The following is a 22,931-nucleotide window of genomic DNA, read 5'->3' as shown; positions in this document are numbered from 1 at the left end:
TTTTGTGTTTTATTTATTTCACAATTCCTTGTAACATTCACAGTTTCTGCTGGTCTCAGGTAAATAAACTGGTATTGAAAGAATACTTAGTGTTTGAGTCAGATTGGTGTTTGTAAAGATTAATACTGAGCAGAGTTTAGTTCTGTTAATGTATATGATTATTAACTGTAGAGTTGGATACAATAACATTTCATTAATCAGAGGCACTGATGTGAAGCTGTACAGACACTAATGACCCAAAAAAAATACAATTACTAAGTAACTCAAAAGTTACTTGTTCCAGTAGCGCATCACTTTTTGGTGTAAGTAATCAAAATAGTAACTGAGTTACTTTGTGAATTAAGTAACTGGTAACAGTACTTTTTTTCATAGAACACTGGTCATATGTGGTTTGGTTTTTTAATCAAGAATAACATCCTGCAATTCATCTACTAACCAATTATCTGTTCCTTTATACAGTATATGAAGATGTACAGTATGTAAACTCATTCCATGCTGCAGTCTTCTCCAAAATTAATGAGCCTTTAATAATTATCTCCAATGCAAACACACCTCTTCCTATCAATAAATAAAGAAATAAAGAAATGAAGAAATAACAGTTCATGAAAACAAACATAATAAAAAAGTTAATTTATTAGATGAAAAATTTAAATTATGATCAAAAATGCCAATCATGAGGTGAAATTCCTAAGATCTGCAAACTCACTCATCAAAAATCATCTCAACATTACTGTACAGATTCACAATATTTACTGTATTTCCTCAATAAGAAAAGACAGAACTTAATAAAAACATGGTGAAATGTAATCCTAAAACTGCTTTTGTGATGCCAATATTTAAAATCATGTAAAACTGTGATGTGACATAGTGTATTTTACTGTATGACCTTGTATGTTTCACTCTGTCCTTATAAACCATAACTGGGCCCCACACACACACACACATACTAAAGTACTGGTTCACACTGACTGTGTGTGTGACTGTCCTCATATGCCAAACACTGGTCTCATACACCATGATCATGTAAACACAAAAAACACACAAGCCATAGTGAATCTTAGTCATATACACAGAAGCAGTGAGTCAGCATTATTTCAGGTCATTTTAAAGCACTTCCTGTGTTTTAATCTTCACTGACAAACCTCTTTGAGTAAGACTGTGGGACCCTTAGCATAAAGTAGTTTATTTAAGTGTACTACAAGTATACCTATTTATACTAAAACTGATAACATTTCATGTAGTAGCAGAATAAAAAAGTTTTTCACTACACACATTTAATTTGAGGTATTACCCCATTATAAACTTACATGTTCAACATCATATAGTGCTGGAGTCTAAAAGTTTACAGTAAATAGTTTGTGTGCTCAACTGCATTCACTTTATGTACCTTAAAAACATGTTCAAAAACAGAGAAACATTTGACTTTATTGATCAAGTTCATTGTAGTCTAACCCTGTCTCCACATGACTGGGGGGAGGGAGTGGGGGGGCTATCTGCAGACACTTCCTAGTGATAAGAGATGAGACAACCTTGGCTTTAGCCTTGGCTAACTAAGGAGTCAAATGGATCATATTCTTAAACCTTTGAAATGTCCTTGTTAGTAGATCTATGTCTAACGCCACACTGTGTGCCGCCATGTTGAAATGACGTCATCGATGACACCAATCGTCCTTTCAGTTCATTGAGTTCAATTTTTTTGCATATATGTTGTTGACCTAAAATGGAACAAGTTTGAATATAATTTACAAATGACTTTCTTTCTAATTATATTGAAATTTTTACCTTCATTAGAACATTCAGTAGTTTTCAAAGGTTTGAATTATTCTTTAATCCATTTCACATGTTCTAACAATACAATAGCAAGACAAACAATATTTTTATTATAAGGTCAAAAAAACATTTGAAATAAAATGTTTATTCTTTCACTCCACACTTAGAGGTGGTAAACTACTATTGTAGCCTCAGCTGCCCTGGGGCAGACTGATGGAAGCGAGGCTGTCATGGTGAACCATAGGCCCCTCCACTGTCATATTTACATTAGCATAAATAAGGGCAGGAAGGCTGTCATTAATACAAATATTATGACACCTTTGGAGCTATGTTAGCATATTTGGGGTTAGCTAGAGGGATCCAGTGGGGTTAGGTATAGTTATTGTTAGGGTTGTGGTCAATTATAAATGTAATCACGTAATTGAAAATTAATAACAATTATGGTATAATGATAATTGTAGTTTCAAAAAACTGTTGTTGTTGCAATCATTGTTAATATGTTTGCTGTGGGCATCATTTAACTGGTAAAATGTGAGAAAGCTTGATATTAAAACATTTTAGTAATTAACTGCATATGTGTAAAACTGTACATAGAACTGTAACATGGTTCTGTATATTTCGCAGTTTTTTTTAGAATTTTCATGGCAATTATAATTACAAAGTCAATTATCTAAACTCAATTACATCTTGTAAGTCTAACTAGGTAAATAGGAAATTAATTTGATAATAGATATGCATTTTTAGTGTATTTTACATTGATTTAGGACCCGTTAGCATTAGAGATGCTAACAGAACGCTAACACACGAGGAAGGCAAACTTTCTTTAGGTTATTTATTTCATGCTCAGTAACAGTGATTAATTGTAATTTAACTAGTAATTGAGAACGTGATTGTAACTGACTTTCTGAGGATAAAAAATAATTATAATTTAATTGTAACTGTTAAAAATGGTGGTCACTGTAACCATAATGGAATATGGGTAATTTAAAAAGTAATTGTAACTGAAAAATGACAATAACCCTGGTTAGGGTTAGGGTAATGAAGGGATAGGGTTAGGGTAAAGAACAACACTTAATGACACCTTATTCATGCTAATGACAGGTGCCATGTCATAATATTGACAGCGTAATGTCAGTCTTTATGCATAAAACTTAGAGTTGAATGTTACCAAAAGTTTAAATTCAATAAGAAAGGGGGAAATCCCATTGTTATTGTTGGGCATGACAACATATTTTGTTTTGCTAAACCAAACCCAACCTTTGATCAACAATATTCAGGACTATTTGTCCACGTGTCTCCATCCTCTGGTCCACATCACCTGTTGCTGCTTTCTTCTGCAGCTCACTGAGCTCTCTGAGCCTCTGCAGCCTCTCCATGGCTCTGTCAGACACATTCTCTTCCTGTATCATCTGCATTAGTTGAACTGAAGTCTCTCCCAACCTCTGCCTCAGCTCCTCCAGCAATGCAGCAGACAGAGACAACTCTCCATGCTGAGCTGGGGACACTGGGCCCCAGTTTTTGAAGGAGAATATGGTGACGGTAGAGGAGTTGATCATCCCTGAGAGCAGGGCCTCGCTGGAGGATGAGTCCAGCCTCAGTGGAGGGAGGGAATGTAAGGTGTCCAGCTGCACTGGAGGTGACGCTACAGCCACCTGAGGAACAAATGAATCCAGGAACCGCTTGAGTTCACAGAGAAAGGAAGTCTGCAGGGATGAAGATGAAACAGGAGTGGGTCTGAGGGAGAGAGAGAGAGAGAGAGAGTGAAACAGAGCTGCAATCTGGTACAACAACGTCAGCGAGAAGCAGAAACCCAAAGCACCTGCTGCTGATTCCTGTTTGTGCAGAGAAGAGCAGAAGTGGAGTCACACTGATGTTGTTTCCACCTCCAAAGAGGTTGTTTAAAGCTTCTTCTGCAATAAGAGGAAGTCTGAGATTTCACACAACCAAACACCAGCAGAGGATGAAAAGGGTCTCTTACTATTGATGAAGGATTTGGTAGAAGCATGAATCCTCCATTTCTGTAGACTATCGTCCGTTGATGGTCTTCCTGTTAGTAGAATATACTGCGTTTGCTCTGAAACACACACAGACTAGAACAGAACACAAGAAGATGATTTAAAAAGAGACTTTGGACCATTAGCTTAGCTAAAATAAAGACTATGTGTCATCTGCGTAGCTCTGATAATCAACCTTACAGTTGTGTAAAATGTGTCCTAAAGGAAGCATATAAAGGCCAAACAGAAGAGCCCTGAGGAACCCCACAGGACATTGGTAATCTGTCAGATTCAAAGTTTACAATGTTTACAAAATAACTTTGATCCTCCAAGTAGAACTTAAACCATTGCTTTAACATTTAGTCCAACCCATGTTTACAATCTGTGCAACAACATTGTATGATCTACAGTGTCAAATGTAGACTTAGATCCATAGAATGAGAACAGATTCTCACACCACACTTGACATTTCTCATGCTTATATTTCCCCATTCAATACTCTATTTTTTCATGATAATGAACGTTAGTCCTCGCTGCTTGCTGTAGCTAGAGCAACTGTGATTGACTGACAGAGATAACCAATCCCAGACCAATCCATGTCTCCTTGTGCCTAAATCTAACCAACCAGGGCAGGCGTCACACAATAATAAACCAATCAGAAGCAACGAAAAGCGGGTCTTGACGAGCCATCTCAAGACACTTTACACAACACGCAGTGACTTGTCAACATGCTTTCAGAAAAAAGTGTTTCTAGAGGACAGACTTTGTCTGAGATGGTATGTAACTACCCAGTTGTGTTCACTGGTTATACATATATATATGTGTGTGTGTGTGTGTGTGTGTGTGTGTGTGTGTGTGTGTGTGTGTGTGTCTGTGTGTCTGTGTGTGTGTGTGTGTGTGTGTGTATGTCTGTGTGTGTCTGTGTGTGTGTGTGTGTGCGCGTGTGTGTCTGTCTGTGTGTGTGTGTGTGTGTGCGTGTGTGTGTGTGTCTGTGTGTCTGTGTGTTTGTGTGTGTCTGCGTGTGTGTGTCTGTGTCTGCGTGTGTGTCTGTGTGTGTGTTTGTGTGTGTGTGTCTGCGTGTGTGTCTGCGTGTGTGTGTGTCTGTGTGTGTGTCTGTGTGTGTCTGTGTGTGTTTGTGTGTGCGTGTGTGTCTGTGTGTGTGTGTGTGTGTGTGTGTGTGTGTGTGTGTCTGTGTGTGTGTGTGTATATATATATATATATATAATTTTTTTTAAACTATGTTCTTTTGGTAGCCAGGACATCATTAATTTAATCACCTGTTCCTTGTCCCATTTATCAGTTTTCCTGAAAATTTCATCCAAATCTGTTCATAACATAACCCTAACCCATAACAAGTTTTCTTGCTAACAGAGACAAACAGAGGCTAAAATATAACCTTACCGCTCTGTGCTTTGCGCCGCTTCATGCTTGGTGGAGGTAATAAATACAAAAACTTCAGTTAACCAATAAATATGAGTTTAAGACTGATACCTTTATGTTATATCTTTACATGTATGCCTTTGATTTGCCCTAGATCAGGGATGTCAAACTCATTTTAGTTCAGGGGTCAAATTTATGTATAACTTATAAGTAAAATACGTACATTACCTGCTGTTGAGGTTGCAGAGATCTACTAATGAAGGTTAGGTCCAGGTTTCTTCCTGTGACTAGACTGTCAAAAACTAGGAGCAACACAGAGTCTAGCTTTAGCAAAGTTGATGATTGGAGGTCAAAGGTCAACACAACCCCACCCTCTGCTTCTGCTACTGAAACATGGGCTGAAGATTAAAGCAAAAACAGAAAGAGGGATTAAAACCTTAGAGGAGACAAACCCAGCAAACAGGAGGTGATGTTCTTACCTGCAGATGGATGTAAAACCTCTGGTTCTGGTCCAGTTCTCTGGTTCCTCCTCACCTCCTCAGAGAGCTTCAGCAGGACTGAAGGTGATGGGTCAGAACCCGAACACATCCCAAACAGACTCAAACTGCTGTTCGCCAGCTCACCTTCACGCCCGATGTCTTCCCGCAACACCGCGAGTATGTCATCTACAAAGCATGGTGCAATGGATGCTGATGTTCAAACACACACACACACACACACACAGGTCAGAAACACACAAAACAACCAGCACTGACACATCAAAGCAGAGTCTAACCTGTTGCCGTGGCAACCTGCAGGGACAGAGAAAGCACAAATAAGACCAGAATAAACAACATGTCTCCTCTTAGCCTCTTACAACTCTGATCTTGACGACTCACTGTCTGTGTTTTTCAACGCTCCTCCCCCTTTCCTCCCTCCCCATCAGTAATCCAGTAGGAATCCTGCATGTCCTTGATGTCTCAAACTTTTGCGTGTTGTGTGTGTTCATGTGCACATATGTACTGTATGTATGTAAAAGTGTTTACGTGTATATGTGGAATTGTTTCTAATTTTATCAATCTCTATGTATCATTTATATATGGGTGTGTAATTGTGTATAAAATGGTGTATCTTGTCATCTATCTTGAACAAGATCATCAACGTATCATTTGAGTGATGTTATTTGGTAGTGTGAGTGTGGAGAATTCTGTCTTTAAACAGTGATTTAAAATGCTTCAGGAGTCTTTAAACCCTTGAGGCAGGAATGTGCAAGTAAAGTTCTATCCTTAGGTGTGTGACTGAAAACATGTCCATGCTAGATTCTGTAAAATACCTTCTTCTGGGGTTAGATTGTGTAGAGCAATGTATGCTCATGAGCTGTCAGTGTGGTGTCATTTGCTTCTCTTATGTCGTGAATCATGCTGTAAGCCCCGTTTGGCTTTTTTACAGGTAAAATGGAGGTGTTCCACGTGAAATCTGAGGGTACCAGTGGTCTAACCAATCTGTTAGACCATGTGTGTGCGTGTGTCTCTCAGTTCCAATCCTTAGTAGACAGCATGCTTAGGTTGATTTATGGATGTTATGTACCATTTGTGATGCTCTATTGTCCATACTATGACACAATCCTAAACCTGACGTGCATTGGCAGCGCAAGGCAAATTTATTTGTATAGCGCATTTCATACTCAAGGCAACTCAATGTGCTTTATATGATAAAACATTCAAATGTTTAAAATCAATTAAAATCAATTAAAATCATCAGTAAAATCAATTAAAATCATCAGTAAAATCATCATGACATCATCAACATGACCATAAATCTCTCTCTCAATCATACCCAGTAGATAAAAAAAGTTCCTTTAACTTTGATTTAAAAATGTTCACATGTGATGCTGACTTCAGCTCTGCTGCAGTTTGTTCCACTTCTTTGCAGCATAACAACTAAACACAGCATCACCATGGTTACTGTGAGCTCTGGGCTCCACTATCTGACCTGTGTCCATAGATCTCAGAGACCTGCTGGGTTCATACCTGACTAACATCTCACTGATGTATTCTGGACCAAACCCATTCACACATTTATAACCAGCAGCAGAACTTTACAGTCTCCTCTGAGGCTGACTGGGAGCCAGTGTAATGTGTTCTGACCTCTTTGTTCTGGTTCAGACCTGAGCTGCAGCGTTCTGAACCAGCTGTAGATGTTTGATGAAGACCATTACAATAGTCCAGTCTGCTGGAGATAAAAGCATGGACCAGTTTCTCCTGATCTTTCTGAGTCATTAAACCTTTCACTCTGGAGATGTTCTTTAGGTGGTAGAAGATGTTTTTGATTTGATCTGATGCTGAATGTCAGATCTGAGTCAATCAGAACACCAAGGTTTTGGACTTGGTCTTTATCTTCTAAAGATCCAGACTCAGATACTTGCTGACAGCAGTCCTCTTTTCCTTGTTACCAAAGACAATCACCTCCATCTTGTCATGGTTTAGTTGAAGGAACTTTTCACTCATCCAGCAGTTTACTTTTTCTAAACAGTCACACAACACCTCAATGGGACCATAGTCATCTGGGTTCAGTGATAGATATAGTTGTGTGTCATCTGCGTAGCTCTGATAATCAACCTTACAGTTGTGTAAAATGTGTCCTAAAGGAAGCATATAAAGGCTAAACAGAAGAGGTCCAAGAACAGATCCCTGAGGAACCCCACAGGACATTGGTAATCTGTCAGATTCAAAGTTTACAATGTTTACAAAATAACTTTGATCCTCCAAGTAGAACTTAAACCATTACTTTAACATTTAGTCCAACCCATGTTTACAATCTGTGCAACAACATTGTATGATCTACAGTGTCAAATGTAGACTTAGATCCAATAGAATGAGAACAGATACTTTTCCTGAATCAGTGTTCAACCTTATGTCATTGATCACTTTGATCAGATCAGTTTCTGTGCTGTGATGAGAACCAAAACCTGACTGAAATTTATCAAATATTTTGTTGAATGTTAAGAATTGACTCAGTTGGTTGAAGACCATCTTCTCAATGATCTTGGCCATGAATGGAAGGTTCTGATTGGTCTATAGTTAGCCAGTATAGAGGCATCCAGTGTTCTCTTTTTAACAGAGGTTTCACAGCAGCTACTTTCAGGGATTTTGGTACGGTGCCTGATTGGAATGATCAGTTAATTATCTGACACTAATCTGTGATAAATGACTTTACAACAGTTTTAAAGAACTTTGAGGGTTTTGTGTCAAGGCAACATGTTGATAGATTCAGCTGCTGAACAGTTTCCTCTATTGTTTTTGGGTTCACTGTAATAAACTCTAACATTGTAGTTGACTCCTCCCTCAGTGGTTGAAGCTGTTCAAGCTTTTTGTTATTTTGCTGCTTTGTTCTGATGTTTGACCTTATTGATTGTATTTTTTCATTGAAATATACAGTAAATTCATTACATTTTCCAGCTGACAGTAATTCAGGGGCTATCTGATCTGGGGGGGTTGTGAGCTTTTCAATTAAAGAAATCAACGTGCGAGAGTTGTTGACATTTTTGGCAATAATTTCAGAAAAGTATTGCTGCCTTGCTTTGAACAAGCCATCATTGAATTTTCGCAGACTTATTTTGTATAGTTCTAGATGAATTTGGAGTTTTGTTGATCTCCATTTACGCTCAGCTCTTCTACAGTCTGATTTCAAATTCTGCATTATCTCAGTCCTCCTCCAAGGTGTTTTCTGTGTGTTTGGTTTTCTCTTAGTTTTGATTGGAGCCACCACATTTATGACATCACAGACTTTTGTATTAAACTCATCCAAAAGATCATCAACTGTCTCAGCACTCAATGTTGGTGTCATTGCTATGGCTTCCATAAACTGTGCACTTGTGTTGTCATTTATGTACCTTTTCTTTAAACACACATAACTAGGGGGAACAGATGTTACAGTCTCTAGGTCAAAAAAGACACAGAAATGATCAGATAGAGCTAAGTCTCTTACATCAACAGCAGAGATATCAACACCTTTAGAGATAACCAGATCCAAAGTGTGACCTTGAGTGTGTGTCGGACCAGTCACATGTTGTGTAAGACCAAAAGTATCCATTAAAGCATACAGTTCTTTGGCAGTATTGTCCATGTTATTGTCTACATGAATATTTAAGTCACCTGTTATTATTAAAAAGTTGTATTCAGTGCATACAACTGACAGCAGTTCAGCAAACTCATCCATGAATTCTCCAGAATATTTTGGGGTCTATAAACGACTAAAAACAGAACTCTTGAATCACCCTTCAGTAAGAATGATGTGTTTTCTTCATGGTTCAATCATTTTTTTCATACTGTGGATGGAGCTGAACATTGTTTTTTCATGAGGAGTGGTTCATCTACCTTCTATATATCTGTGCTCAGAGCTGTATGCACGTTACGGACGTGATTAGTAGAGATATATCATCAAGAACTTTCCCACTGGTAAGAATAGCGTTGTCAAAAAACTAAATAAAGTGTCAATACCAAAAAGTTAGTATCGGATACTATACTTTCTCACAAAGGTATCGATACTAACAGCACCATGTCCATCTCTTAATATATCTATGGTTCATCTCTAGTTTTTTCCCCCTCACCTGTTTCAATTGACAACTTCATTCGCTGCTGCAGACATAAACAGACACACGTGAAGCCCCTCCCCTCAGCTGCAGCTGAACACCAATAGGGAACTATAAATCACAGAATCGACCAATGAAAACGGTTAAACGTGGAAATGGACAGAATCAACATGAAACGCTGTCACCGTGAGGCAAGGAATGTTTTTTTATGGGGAAATGTTCTGGGGAGCACTGATAATGTGTGTACTAGACCATCAATACCAGGGATTGTAGAGTCTGAAACATCGTAGATTAATGATAACTTCTGATACTGTCAAATATTCTGACCCCTAGTGGTGAAATAACTGATGCATCCTTGCCTCCATTTGTTTTTGTGTAATCATTATGGTCTAGAATGATGTCATCAGGACCATTTAAATTAAGTGTTGATAAACTTAATTTAAATTAACCTAAACAATAAACCTGATCAGATTCAGTAAACCATTGATCCCTGAGGGTAAATATGATGACTGTGACATTAATGTTGTTCTCATACATTTTTATATGACATAAATAATTAAAAATGAGCAGTCAGAATAATCACTGTCACTACAATTTATATCTACCTTTTAATTGTATTTTACTTTATTTTTGACATACGTTTTTGTTTAATTTTGTTTTTTTATTCACTAGTATTTATTTTGTATTATATATCTTTTTTTCCGGAAAAAAATAAATAAAATACTGGAGCTCGGTTGGGCGGGTGGGACGGCTCGTAGTGGACGCCAGAAAAATTCCCTTATTTTCAAATCCAAAACTTGACAGGTATGAACAGAGTCGCTTAATGATGACGTAATGCCATGTGTGTCGTAAATGAACGAGATGACTAGTTTCTCTGTGGGAACCGAGTTGAGCTGGTGATCACGTCCGTTGTACCGTGCCAGAAAAGGGACAGGGAGGGGGGATTCCTGCTGTGAGCTTGGAACAGCCTGAGCTGGCAGTATGAGTACACCCATAATGGTGTCTTTCACTGGTTCTACATTCACTGGTTTTGTTCCACTCATTTCTCACCTTTTCTGAGGAGTCCATGTTTGCTGTCACGGCTGAGTGGTTCCACAATCCTCCATTCACCTGTAACATCAGCATGGAATCAGCTCCACCTGAAGGATGGAAGAGACAGAATGAACATGAAGGATCTAGAAATATTCATCCATCCTTTGCAGTGTCATCACTTTGAAATTGACTAAAACTATCAGTTTGTTCAGAGATCACATGATGTGGAGGAAAATGAAGGTCTTCAGTGGAAACAGTTTAACTTTACCGATTCTGCAACGTTGAGGAAAAAAAGAAAAGAAATAAACTGACCTATTAATTAGAAAAGCTGGAGCGGAGTATGGAATGAACTGATTAGATCAGAGTGTTTATATCACACATTTTAGATGCAGGCCTATATAATGTGATAATAGTTTTTTGCTAATATTGGACTAGTATCAGATATCTATATCAGAATGGAACATCCCTACTTTAAACTATTGTAGATGAAAGGTCACATGTCATGTAGGTAATGTAGGGCATTAATCTACTGCCACATGACAAGTTAAGATCTAAACCCAACCATATAACACTGATGGAAAAGGTTCATCATTCATTTATTGGTCGCGATGGGGCGGGGCTAACACCGGAGCTACAGTCTATTTCCAACCAGGAAACAGTGGCAGGGACGTATGTTTATTTCAAAATAAAGGTGTATCTTAAAGATGACGATGTTTATCCATGTCTTCATTGTGCATCAATGTAAATGGATCGTTAATTAATTAATTGATATGGATCAATGTATTGTTACACCACTATGTAAAAGCTGTTAAAAAAAGTTTCAGCCCAAACTGACACCGCGTCAGGGAGAAATTCGGGGGGCAGAGCGTACTTATGCCCTGTTTAAGTGATTAATAATTCTGTAATGCTGACATGCTGACTAGTAAATGGTGTGATTTAGCAGATAAAAAAACCTTTGGATGTTCTGTGTATGGACCACAGACATGACACAGACAAGGCACCGCAAGGGTTAAAATGTGAACTACAGACGGTTCTAAGATCTCTGTGATTTGGGAGATCGTCGTCATGTTCTAATCCTTAATGATCTAATATCATCAGATCACACACCAAAACTGAAATGACTTAAATCAATTCAAAGCACAGGACAGGCTGTGTAAATAAAGTGGTAACAGACACATTGTAAACTCAACACATTCTCATTCCTTTGAGTCTCACAAAGGTTTTGTTCTAATGTTCCAGTGACTACACAACAAATATAACTGTATAATAAGAGACACAACCATAAACATAAATAAATAATTGTAAATAAAAGCAAACATCCAGAAATTAAAAGAATTCTGAATTGTCTTAAAGTGTAATAAGTCAGGTCTTTGGTAAATGTAAGAAAATACTTTTAAATTCCTGTGAACAGTAAAGTTCAAGAAAACTTCATTTTTCACCTTTTTTTTTCATTGCTCATTCTCATCATTTGCTGCTGGAGCACAGGGAACAACTATAGTTTCCCATGGTCATGAAGGCATCATGTTTATATGCAGCTTTCTCTGCCAATGTGAGTTTTGTTTACATGTGTTCTGAGTGTTGATTGGCTGGAAGGCTGGGGAATGGGCGGGGCATAAGCGAAAAAAGAGTCAGTGTCTTACATTCCGTTCCCACAGGGAAGTGTGAGTGAATGACGGTGTTAGACGTTCTTTGTGTGTTTGATTGTTTATCATTAGCATCAACTATTGTCTACAGGTTACTATGACCTCCATTAAAGCCTTTAAAACTGTGATAACAATCACATCCTCACAAAACCTTTTGGGCAGAGCTGTGGTGTGGTCCCTCCCCATGCCCTCCTACTAATCTACAGGCAGCAAGACATATTAAAAGGTTAGATTCTATGGAATCACAGGAATGCCAAAATTAAAAGGAAATGCATGTGGAAATATAAAGAGAATCAATAATGAAAAAATATACAAATGAAGTCATTCTTTTTCCATTTTGCTTTTTTCATTTTGTCTTTGTCTTTTCTATTTGCGTTTTTACTTTATGACTCAAGCTGTCGATAAAAGCAAAGTCAAATCAATGATGAAACATGATGCAGGAGTTTCCATTAGGGATGAACCCAAATGACATTTTTTGGCCGAAACTGAAACACCAAAAGAAATTATGCAAATTATTAGTCCCCCATTGCATTTCTGGCTCTGAATGTGTACTAAGTAGGAATGTGTGATATTTTATCATTTATGATTTATCATGCGAAACATTCTCACCGGTAAGAATTTGTCATACCTCGATATAAACAATAAATTCAGAAATTAGCGAGGGCCACGGGCCATTTGTCCCTCAATTTAGCCAAGAATGCCCCAAAAAAAACATGTTCCACAGACCAAAACTTCGACTGTTTGTTGTCAACAACTTATTATTTTCTGGAGCGAAACGTTGTTTACAGAAGCTCTGACGTGCACCACCACCGCCCACACACCACCGTCTGTGTGTGTGTGTGAGGTGTTTGTCACGGCTACCAGAAGCTGCCTTGCAGTGATACATCATAGATCACTACTGGGTTAAAACCAGACAACCATCCAACAAAGTGAACCAGTCTAAGTTCCTCCATCAGATCCACCCAACGTTCTACAAACAACGATTATGAACTGGAAACTCAACTAAAGCTAACTATGCTAAGCTAACCCACCGACACACAGACAGGGTTAATGCTAACCACTCCATATAAGGACTAATAGACCAAGTAAAAAAAAAAAAAAACATCTTTTACTGTCATAAAACCACAGAGCCATTGATTTGTTTATGGTCAGATTAAACACTTGTATAGAAGAATAAAAGCTAAACATGTCACACGTTGTGTGAAATAAATATTAACTAATGTCACCATTAATTCATCCCAACTTGGTAAATGGACTTGATTTTATATAGCGCTTTATCACCACTGAAACAGTCTCAAAGTGCTTTACATATCAGCTCATTCACCCATTCACTCTCACATTCACACACCAGTGGGACAGGACTGACATGCAAGGCGCTAGTCAACCACTGGGAGCAACTTAGGGTTCAGTGTCTTGCCCAAGGACACTTCGACACATAGTCAGGTACTGGGATCGAACCCCCAACCTCTCGATCGGAGGACGACCCACTACCACCTGAGCCACGGTCACCCTTGTGAGCGCAATATTTTTAATTATATTTCATCAGCAGTAAAAACACTATTGAAGTTATTTGTGATTTTTTTTAATAATAATAATTTTATTTCAAGTGAGGAAATAAATGAATTACATACAGTAACACTAATAGTGATCCACATGCACAAATATATTTCATAAAATATCAGCTCATGAGCTGTTTGAGTCAGCAGTTATTGTAGCCTTTTTAAATGTATCTAGTGATGTATTCACATATTTGTGTTTGTAAGGAACCTGTTTATTACTAAGTTGTGAATTTTTTTATTTATTTCTTTTATTTATAGTTTTTATTTATTGTGATTTTTATCATTATCGCCCATCTTTAGTACTAACCACTAAAATTAAAACATTGCAATTGTATAAATTAATGTTAATGCTTTAAAGAATAAATAAATTAAAAATAAGAAAATGTTTATTTAGCACAGACATTCCAACAATGCACAATATAAAATAAAATAGTTTAACCTGACCCCACTCATACATTAAATAATGTTGTACAGGCCTATAACTGAGCTGTTGGAAGAGTCACATTAAATATTTTATCTAATTAAAACACAAAGTGCATTAAAGTTATTGATGAAAAATCAGCTTCTATTGGTTATATTTATTTCTTTAGATGCACAAACAGCTCTGTGTACATGTCTTTAACTCGCTGGTTTACTTTTAATCCAATCAACAGATAATCTTTATAACGTGGACCATTTACAGTCGTGATAACGTTCAGACGTGCACTGACAGCAGAGTTGTGGCACAAATATAACGCCATACGTGCCCTGCTTCAGATTGTTGTGTAGAGGTCCCACGGTACTACAGTGTTGATGTGACACAGAAACATAAAACACACGTACTGATCCATCAACTCTGTTTAGAAAACTCTTCAGCTCTGTGAGTCCACGGACACGTTGGTCTGTTTCCAGACAAGCGCACGGTGTCCGCGCTGTTTACGTCATCACAAGATTGTTACAGCTTGTTTTACGTGTTCTTTTGTTGTAGTGAACGTGCACTGTGTGTTGATGCACTGATGCATATTCTGCTTGCTTTTAAAATGTAATCCCTCAAAATAATCCCTGTTTTTATAAAAAAACATGTAATCTGATTACATATTTTTTAATATACTGTCACAGATTACAGTTACATGTTTTTTGTATCCTGGTTACGTAAAAAAAAAAAAGATTTAATCGATGAATCAAATTTGTAGATAAAAACAATTTTTATTTAAAAATTTGAGTTTCAATTAATATTTAGATATTTATTTTTTTTCCCACCAGTTTTTTTTTTTGGACTTTTTCGCGTTCCGATGTGAGCCCGCCTCCTCTTTGTTTACATTTGTTTACCCATTGAGTAGGCTATATGTGTGTGTGTGCCACAGGCATGTTCAATTTTTTTATTCACACTATGCTGAGATGCTAAGGAAAGAGTTTATTATTTTTTTAACTGTAATGTTATAAAATATGTAGTTATATGATTTCTTAATCAGATAATTTAAGCTACTGTGAAGTTGTTGTTGCACTTTTGCTTAAACCTGGATTAAAGTTTGAAATTGTTGAATAACAGCCTCATTTACTTTTATTTTGACATTATTCTATGCATTTTAACTCTTGAGGACAATCACAGAAATAAAGTTGCACTTTTGACAATAAATCTGATGTCTGCACTGATTTTAAAGTGCATTAAAAAAATATTGAAAATCAAATTGAAACTTGAATTTTTCTTTTTAAAAATCTGAGATTTTTTTTAGGCAAAATGGCCGAGCTCTATGTTCATGTAAACTGAGATGTGTAAGAATTTGAAGATGAAAGATACTGTTTTATTTCTTGATGTTGATTTATTTTATTTTAAGCTGTTCTTACGTTTCTATTTACATGATCAATAAAAAATAATTAAATCAAACATTATTCTATATAATGTTAACTGTATATAATTCAATACACTGTATTGTCTTCATAGAGAAGGTATTTATGGCTCCAGGAGGACTTTAATCCAGGTGAGATGAGGTTAAATGGTTCCTTGTAGAGTAAAGGTTACAGACCCCTGACCAGGGGAAGAGGGTTAGGAGACCCCACTATCAGAGCTGGACCCTCTGAATTTAATTCATGAGGTGAAACAATGCAGATGTTAAGTTATGCTACTGTTAAGTTAATTCAAGAATTCAGAATTTCTGCAAAATAAAAATAAAAAACATGTAACCTGTTGTTATGCTTTGCTTACGTCTTTTAAAATGACCTGTTATTTCAGCCACTGTTTGAAAACTTAATATTGACACTAAAACATTCAAACATTTTACAAATCTCATTAAACTACGGTACGCTAGTTATAAGTCAACTATTCATCAGCATGTTGATGTGCTTCTTAACTTTAAAGATGATCAAATATTTCCATAGGAATATAATGACATAAGATGGCCTCAATGGTTATGATCTCAATAGAAAAATAAAATAACATGAGACATCAATGATTTTAACACCAGTCATTGAGAAATGATCCACTCACAAAGACAGATGAACAAAGAACAATTGTCCTTCACTCACTCACTCATCATATCACACTCACCTTAGAAACACTGACATCACTCACTCACTCACTCACACTGATCATGTGTATAGATTCAGCTGATCATAGATTGATGGTGATGATTGTATGTGGTACCTTCTTTTCTAAAGCATGCATGGATCATTATACAACTGATAATTGTTCATTTACTGATCTGTAGAACTGGTGATTTTAGGAAGGAGATGAAATCATTACTGTTACATTATAGTTGTCGTCTGACTGTTGATATGAATTCTTATACTGGACCAGGGAGATAAATGTACTGTCACATGATCAGTGAGTCAGGTTTTAAATGAAGGATTTATATTTAGGCAACGTAAGACAAGGTTATTTATATCACATTTCAGCAACAGGACACACAAAAGACATCAGTAGCATCATATTAAGTGTATTTTACTTCATTTACCACTGTGTGATATTAGGATTGTGTTTTTATGAAAGTGAAGGATTAAAAAATGACCAAAGCATTATTGTGTATGATTGGCTAATATAGCATGTTGTGCAGCCAGTACAGTTGTTAAAATATGTGGAGAGCAGCTACACTGACCTGTTGTTGTGCAGTGCTGCCATCCATGTCATTTACACTTCTGTTGATTCTCCTGTGGAAACATAGACATTATATGTTAAGATGGAAACAGAAAACAGTCAATATAAAACACTCTCATTTCTGGTCTATAACCTGCTACTTCCTATCCACACAACAAATACTGTATATCTCTAAAAAAGACACAGAAACTGTAAATTATTGATAAAAAGTGATTTCATCATAATGAGAGCCAATATGATGGATAAATATTACTTTGGACTCCTGTCCAGAAACTTATAGAACTTATAGTTTCCCTCACATGATTAAAACATGACGATCTCCCAAATCACAGAGATGTAGAACCATCTGTAGTTCACATTTTAACCCTTGCGGTGCCGTCTGTGGTCAATACACAGCACATCCAAAGGGTTTTCTCTGCCAAATCACACCATTTGCTAGTCAGTGGTGGTGCAACGGATCATCATTGATCCATGATCGGCACGGATCGCTCTCCATGGTTCGGCACGCACGTGGTCTGCGGATTGGTTGATGGAAGAAATAATTTTTTTTTTTTAAATTATTACTAGTAATGCCTCGATGAAGCCTGTTCCATTTGCGACGTGTGTGTGTGTGTGTGCATGACAGAGCGACCGTACCCACAAATGTGTGGTTCACACTCCTGGCTGTGTATCTGTGTGTGATTGTGTGAGAGTTGAAGAGAGACACACAAACACACACAGAGGGAGGCAGAGAAAGGAACAGTTCTATGTGCGTAATAAGTCTGTATGAATGTCGTCATGTCTCCATCCATGTCTTTTAAAGCTCTTATTAAATAAATATTAGCTCTAGTCCAGATGGCCATCCTTGACTATTGTAGGAAATTTAAATTATAAACTCAGACCGGTTTTTTTTTCTTCTTTCATTCTTTTTGATGATGTGGACATAGGCTCGTTTTTAACGTGTCATAACTTTTTTTTTTTTCCATACACTTAGGTGTATGGTAATTACAGGTAATTACCTGTAATTACCATACACTTATGTGTATGTAATTACATGTAATTACCTGTTTAAAGGATGATGTATCATGCCTTATATTACACTTTATATGATTAAAAATGTTATTTAAGCATTGGATTGACACCTCAAGTTAAATGTTGTTTGTATTTAATGAGCAGAGAAATGTTGCACTAAGTGTTCTACTAAATAAATAGAGAGTAAAGTTATTCATCTGGTCTTTTTCTTTTTTTTCTGCTGATCAGAAAAATGATCCGATGCGTGAATCAAAACCGTGATACGATCAGAACTGTTAGTTTTTTGATCCGTTGCACCACTACTAGTCAGCATGTCAGCATTACAGACACCAAAGAATTATTAAGCTCTTAAACAGGTCAGAAATACGCTCCGTAATATAACCCAGGCCTAATGTAACCAAAGCAGTAACGTTTTATCTTATAAAGGATATGATTGTATAAACTGTGTGAAATGAGGCGTTTAAACACTGTTTAAAGTAGGATTTTATTATTATGAGTGTGTTACTCAATAACAAACAAATCACTAGACTGATATGATGCCTTGTTATGTAGCAAGTGATGCTAATGCTACACCACTTTAGTTAAACAAAGTAAAAAGACTGAGACTAAAATAACTTGTCAGCCTTTTTGTTTGATGTTAATTGTACTTGGAACCAGTTTGATAAATAACATTTTTTAAAATTATTAGAAATAGACAGTGTCTTAAATGATCTTTTATTCATTTTTTCTTATTTAGGGCAACAGTTTTAAGTAGGTGAATTAATTTGTTTTATTAGTAAATAACTTTAAAATAGTCTACTTCGTGATCGTGATTTTACAAATAAAAAATTGTGATATGATGTTTTTCCCATATCGCCCACCCCTAATAAGAGCTAATAAATGTGTTTCACCATGTAGGAAAATGTAATCAGAACAAGGTAATATTAACGTATAATAATCTTACAATTAATAAATCTTGGGTTTTTTCCCCTTCGTGTTGATTTGTCCATATCTGTTCAAATATTTTTTTAAAAACATGAACATTATAAATTCAGTTAATCACATGAAAGTACATTATCTTACTAAGGGTTATATTAAAAGATAAGTCGTTAACCAAAGCAATGTACAGGATGAGCTTTTAGGGTCCTGCCTATGTTACGAGTCCCGGTCGGTGACCACGTTAACTAAGAGAATGTCTGCAAAACACTGGAAAGTACATGTAGAGTTTAAGAGTAGGAACCACACAGCACACTTGTCTTTTACCAGATTGTGTATATTAGGGATGTAACGATTCACTCAACTCCCGATACGATTCGATTCTTGATACTGGGTTCACGATACGATTCTCTCACGATTTATTTTACAAAATGGGACTGTAGACAAATTTTTTTTTGGGAAAAAAACTAGGAAATACTGTACTATTTTCCTTTTATTTTTCATTGTCAAAAGAATTCCTTGATAAACTATTCAAAACAACGAAATTTAACTAAAAATAAATCTTGAATGAAATAAATAAAGGAATAATACAAATGAAAATGAAGCCTATTAATTTAAATTCTGGTTCTATAATAAAAAATGCAAAATTGCATAATAGTCCTTTTTCTTTTTAAAAGTGCAACTGAAAATGTATTTTGTGCCTTAACAATTGGACTTTAAAAAAAAAAAAAAACGTCATTGCACTAATTTACGTCATATTTGTTTGGACCAGCAGAGGGCGCTGGTAACAGTGGTCGGTTGGCATGCAGATATCTTGCAGTGAAGAAGAGAAGCTATGCTAGCAGACAGAGCTAATAGAAAAACGTGACTTTTACAGATATTCAAGTAATATTACAGATATTCTTTCGGTGCTAAAGGGGTAATGAATCATTTATTAACATATTTAAGAGTAGAAGGCAGCCAGAAAGAAAGTATTAGCAGACTCCGCCCACTGCCTACACTCTGCTGGTTAAAAAAGGTACTGCGATTCAATTTTCAGAAAATCGATATCAACCGTGATACCTATGAATCGATTTTTAACTGCCTTACGATTAATCGTTACATCCCTAGTGTATATTAATTCTCTTTGAAGCTCATTTACAATACATTTCAATGTCCAGTACAAACAATGACAAATTAGGTCAAAATAGAATGCAATTCTAAATTTATTCATGTTTTGTTATCCAAAACCATATGTAATTACTGCTTATTACATTTCCAGATGACTGATTGTAATACCAGAAATTTACACATACTGCAGCTTTAATGTGCTATAGGTTTCTATGTAAATAGAAACCTCTTCTGTGCCTCTAGCTATGGCTGGGCAAAAAATCGATTTAATCGATTCATCGAATTTGTAGATAAGAACAATTTTTATTTAGCAAATTTTAGTTAAAATTTTTTTTGTTATTTATTTATTTGTTTACCCTTTGAGTAGGCTGTGTGTGTGTGCCACAGGCATGTTTAATTTTTTTGTCGGGGAGTAGATTGGAACAGCACCGCTCAATCCACCACTTTGTATCCCTGTCTTTATATTATATTTGTATTTTTTGGCACTTAAAATATTTGTACATTATGTAAATTATATTAAGAATTGGAAAAACTGTAATTAAACTTTTGACCACTAACTTAATGAGTTAAAAACATGTTTAACTCATTTATAAAGTGTGAAAGCAGCTTTAAATATATACTTTTGTGAATGAAAAATGTAGTTTTACAAAAATAAAACTTTTCTTCATAACAAAATTAATCTGAAAACCAGAATCCAGACCAAAAATGTAATCCTGTAATGAAATCTGTAACATATTTGTGTGCTTATGTTACGGGCCCCGGCTGGCACGGTGTCCACGTTAACAAAGAGAATGTCTGTAAAGTACATGTAGAGTATAAGAGTAGGAACCATGCTGCACACGTCTTTTCCCAGATTGCGTATATTAATTCTCTCTTTGAAGCTCATTTACAATAATACAGTTCAGTGCTTTCAATATCCAGTACAAACAATGATGAATTAAATCAAAATAAAGCGCAATTCCATGTTCACTCATCTTTTGTTATCCAAAACCATATGTAACAACTGCTTATTACATTTCCAGATGACTTATTGTAATAACAGAAATTGACACATACTGCAGCTTTAATGTGCTATAGGTTTCCATGTAAATAGTGCAAAATTCAGTTACCCTTCGGTGCCTCTAGCTACATATATTAAAGGTATTGTAGACGATGTTTAGCTTCCGGGTGGATCATCAAGACTATTGGTCCTCCTAACTGTCAATCATGTTTACTAAAGGCCGTCGTACGTGCTCGTGCCCGGTGCGCACCGGGTCCTTTGAAAATAGATTTTCACTTACCGGTGGCGAGTCTGACATAGTGGGAAAAGTGCAAATCTTCTTTTGTAAGGTAAGCTTGTATGACCGATGTCCACACCAACTTGTAAACAGAGCTGTGCACGAGGAAAACGGGGCTCGTGCACGCTCTCCCGCACACGTAGGCGTGTTGCGCATGCGCGTTTTTGTTTTGTTTGTTTCCAAAATGTGGAGAGGGCGTTTCTTTTTTTAAACATCGTCCACAATACCTTTAACTATAGCGGGAATTACACTAAATATCGCGATACTACCGTGGCGAGGCGGCTCGGCTCTACCGCTGTTAAAGTCTATAAAACTGACATCACAAGTTGCACAACTTATCAAAACAAAGTGACTTATAAGTAATACAAAGCCTAAAGCTTTCATTAACAGTTGTTTTAAACCAAGCACTAACCTGTAAAGTACATGTAGAGTGTTAGAGTAGGAACCACGATGCACACTCGTCTTCTCCCAGATTACATATGAGCGGAAACAGGAAGTGAGTCCACACTAATGTAACCGGGGAACTGCAATCTATAGTGCCGAAGGTTCCGCTCCTCTACAATAGTATTTATACAGGACTACTTTTACTAAGTACACAATAATAATAATAATAATAATAATAATAATAATAATAATAATAATAATAATAATAATAATAATAATAAGTGGCATCAAAACAATTACTTATAAAATAATATCAAATGTGGTTACATCTTTTGACTGTACCATACTTACATGTAAACAAAACAAAAACAAAACAAAGCTCAACTGTCTTACTATAAATATAAATATACCTCCTGTCCTCCATGTTTTATGTGATTGTGTTTTCATGTTTCTTGGACGGAGATGAAACTGAAATGTAAATTTCCTCTTGTGGGACGAATAAAGGATCTCATTTAATAAACATTTGATGTATGAAATCATTACATGTGTAGACATTATTTAACAGTTTAAATTGACTTTCTTTAGCCTTCAGCAAACACAAATATATCATCAGAATATTTTTTTTTACTAAAATCAGAGTTAATAACTTGTAAAAAAAAAAAAAAAAGAACTTGTTTTCAAAGGAAGAAGAAAAACATTATGGTTCAATGCCTGCTTAATTATGAAATTTCCTTAATATAATATATATATATATATATATATATATATATATATATATATATATATATATATAGAGAGAGAGAGAGAGAGAGAGAGAGAGAGAGAGAGAGAGAGAGAGAGAGAGAGAGAAACAACAACAAAAAAATTTAAACAAGGCAAAAGCAACTGTTGATTTAATGTGATCTACACAGTGACTTTATTTTCATTGCTCGTACAATATTAATCTAAAATATATATTGTTTCTGAGAACAAACAATAATAATTTATTCATAAATTAATTTATACTCAACAAATTTCCTCTGAAATCCATTAAATCATCCACAGACCAAATCATTCAGGCTGTAACTACTTTATTCACTCTTAAATCACCATTAAACACATTTATTATGATTGGTTTGTCATAAAGTTTATAAAAAAGTTGATTTGAACGTCAGCGCGACAGTTGAGTGGTTGCCAGGTTGATTATTTTCCCGCTGATTGTGAGATTATAAAATAA

At 36.0% G+C, this 22,931-nt stretch overlaps 1 protein-coding gene across 5 annotated transcripts in view; it reads right to left on the bottom strand.

Moving 5' to 3' along the window:
- Positions 1–21,831, bottom strand: part of LOC114460775 (anti-Muellerian hormone type-2 receptor-like) — a 37,403-nt gene extending 15,572 nt beyond the window's left edge. For 2 of the 5 annotated variants that reach the window (XM_028442662.1, XM_028442664.1), the window contains exons 1-9: positions 21,744–21,831; positions 17,020–17,071; positions 10,765–10,853; positions 5,920–5,935; positions 5,624–5,833; positions 5,373–5,542; positions 3,749–3,860; positions 3,590–3,680; positions 3,089–3,504 (exon numbers count right to left, since the gene is read on the bottom strand). In XM_028442662.1, the coding sequence (XP_028298463.1) occupies positions 3,089–3,504; positions 3,590–3,680; positions 3,749–3,860; positions 5,373–5,542; positions 5,624–5,833; positions 5,920–5,935; positions 10,765–10,839 (1,090 nt within the window). In that variant the 5' untranslated portion in view covers positions 10,840–10,853; positions 17,020–17,071; positions 21,744–21,831. Of the gene's footprint in view, positions 1–3,088; positions 3,505–3,589; positions 3,681–3,748; positions 3,861–5,372; positions 5,543–5,623; positions 5,834–5,919; positions 5,936–9,732; positions 9,826–10,764; positions 10,854–17,019; positions 17,072–21,743 lie in introns of those variants that run through there. The other 3 variants (XM_028442663.1, XM_028442665.1, XM_028442666.1) reach the window with 3 other exon arrangements.
- Positions 21,832–22,931: the final 1,100 nt, after the last annotated feature.

This window comes from Gouania willdenowi, unplaced genomic scaffold (genome assembly GCF_900634775.1).
Source record: "Gouania willdenowi unplaced genomic scaffold, fGouWil2.1 scaffold_63_arrow_ctg1, whole genome shotgun sequence".
In the NCBI taxonomy this organism is placed as follows: Eukaryota; Metazoa; Chordata; class Actinopteri; order Blenniiformes; family Gobiesocidae; genus Gouania; species Gouania willdenowi.
The sequence above is the reverse complement of the archived record's forward strand: the minus strand, read 5'-3'. Positions and strand labels throughout refer to the sequence as shown.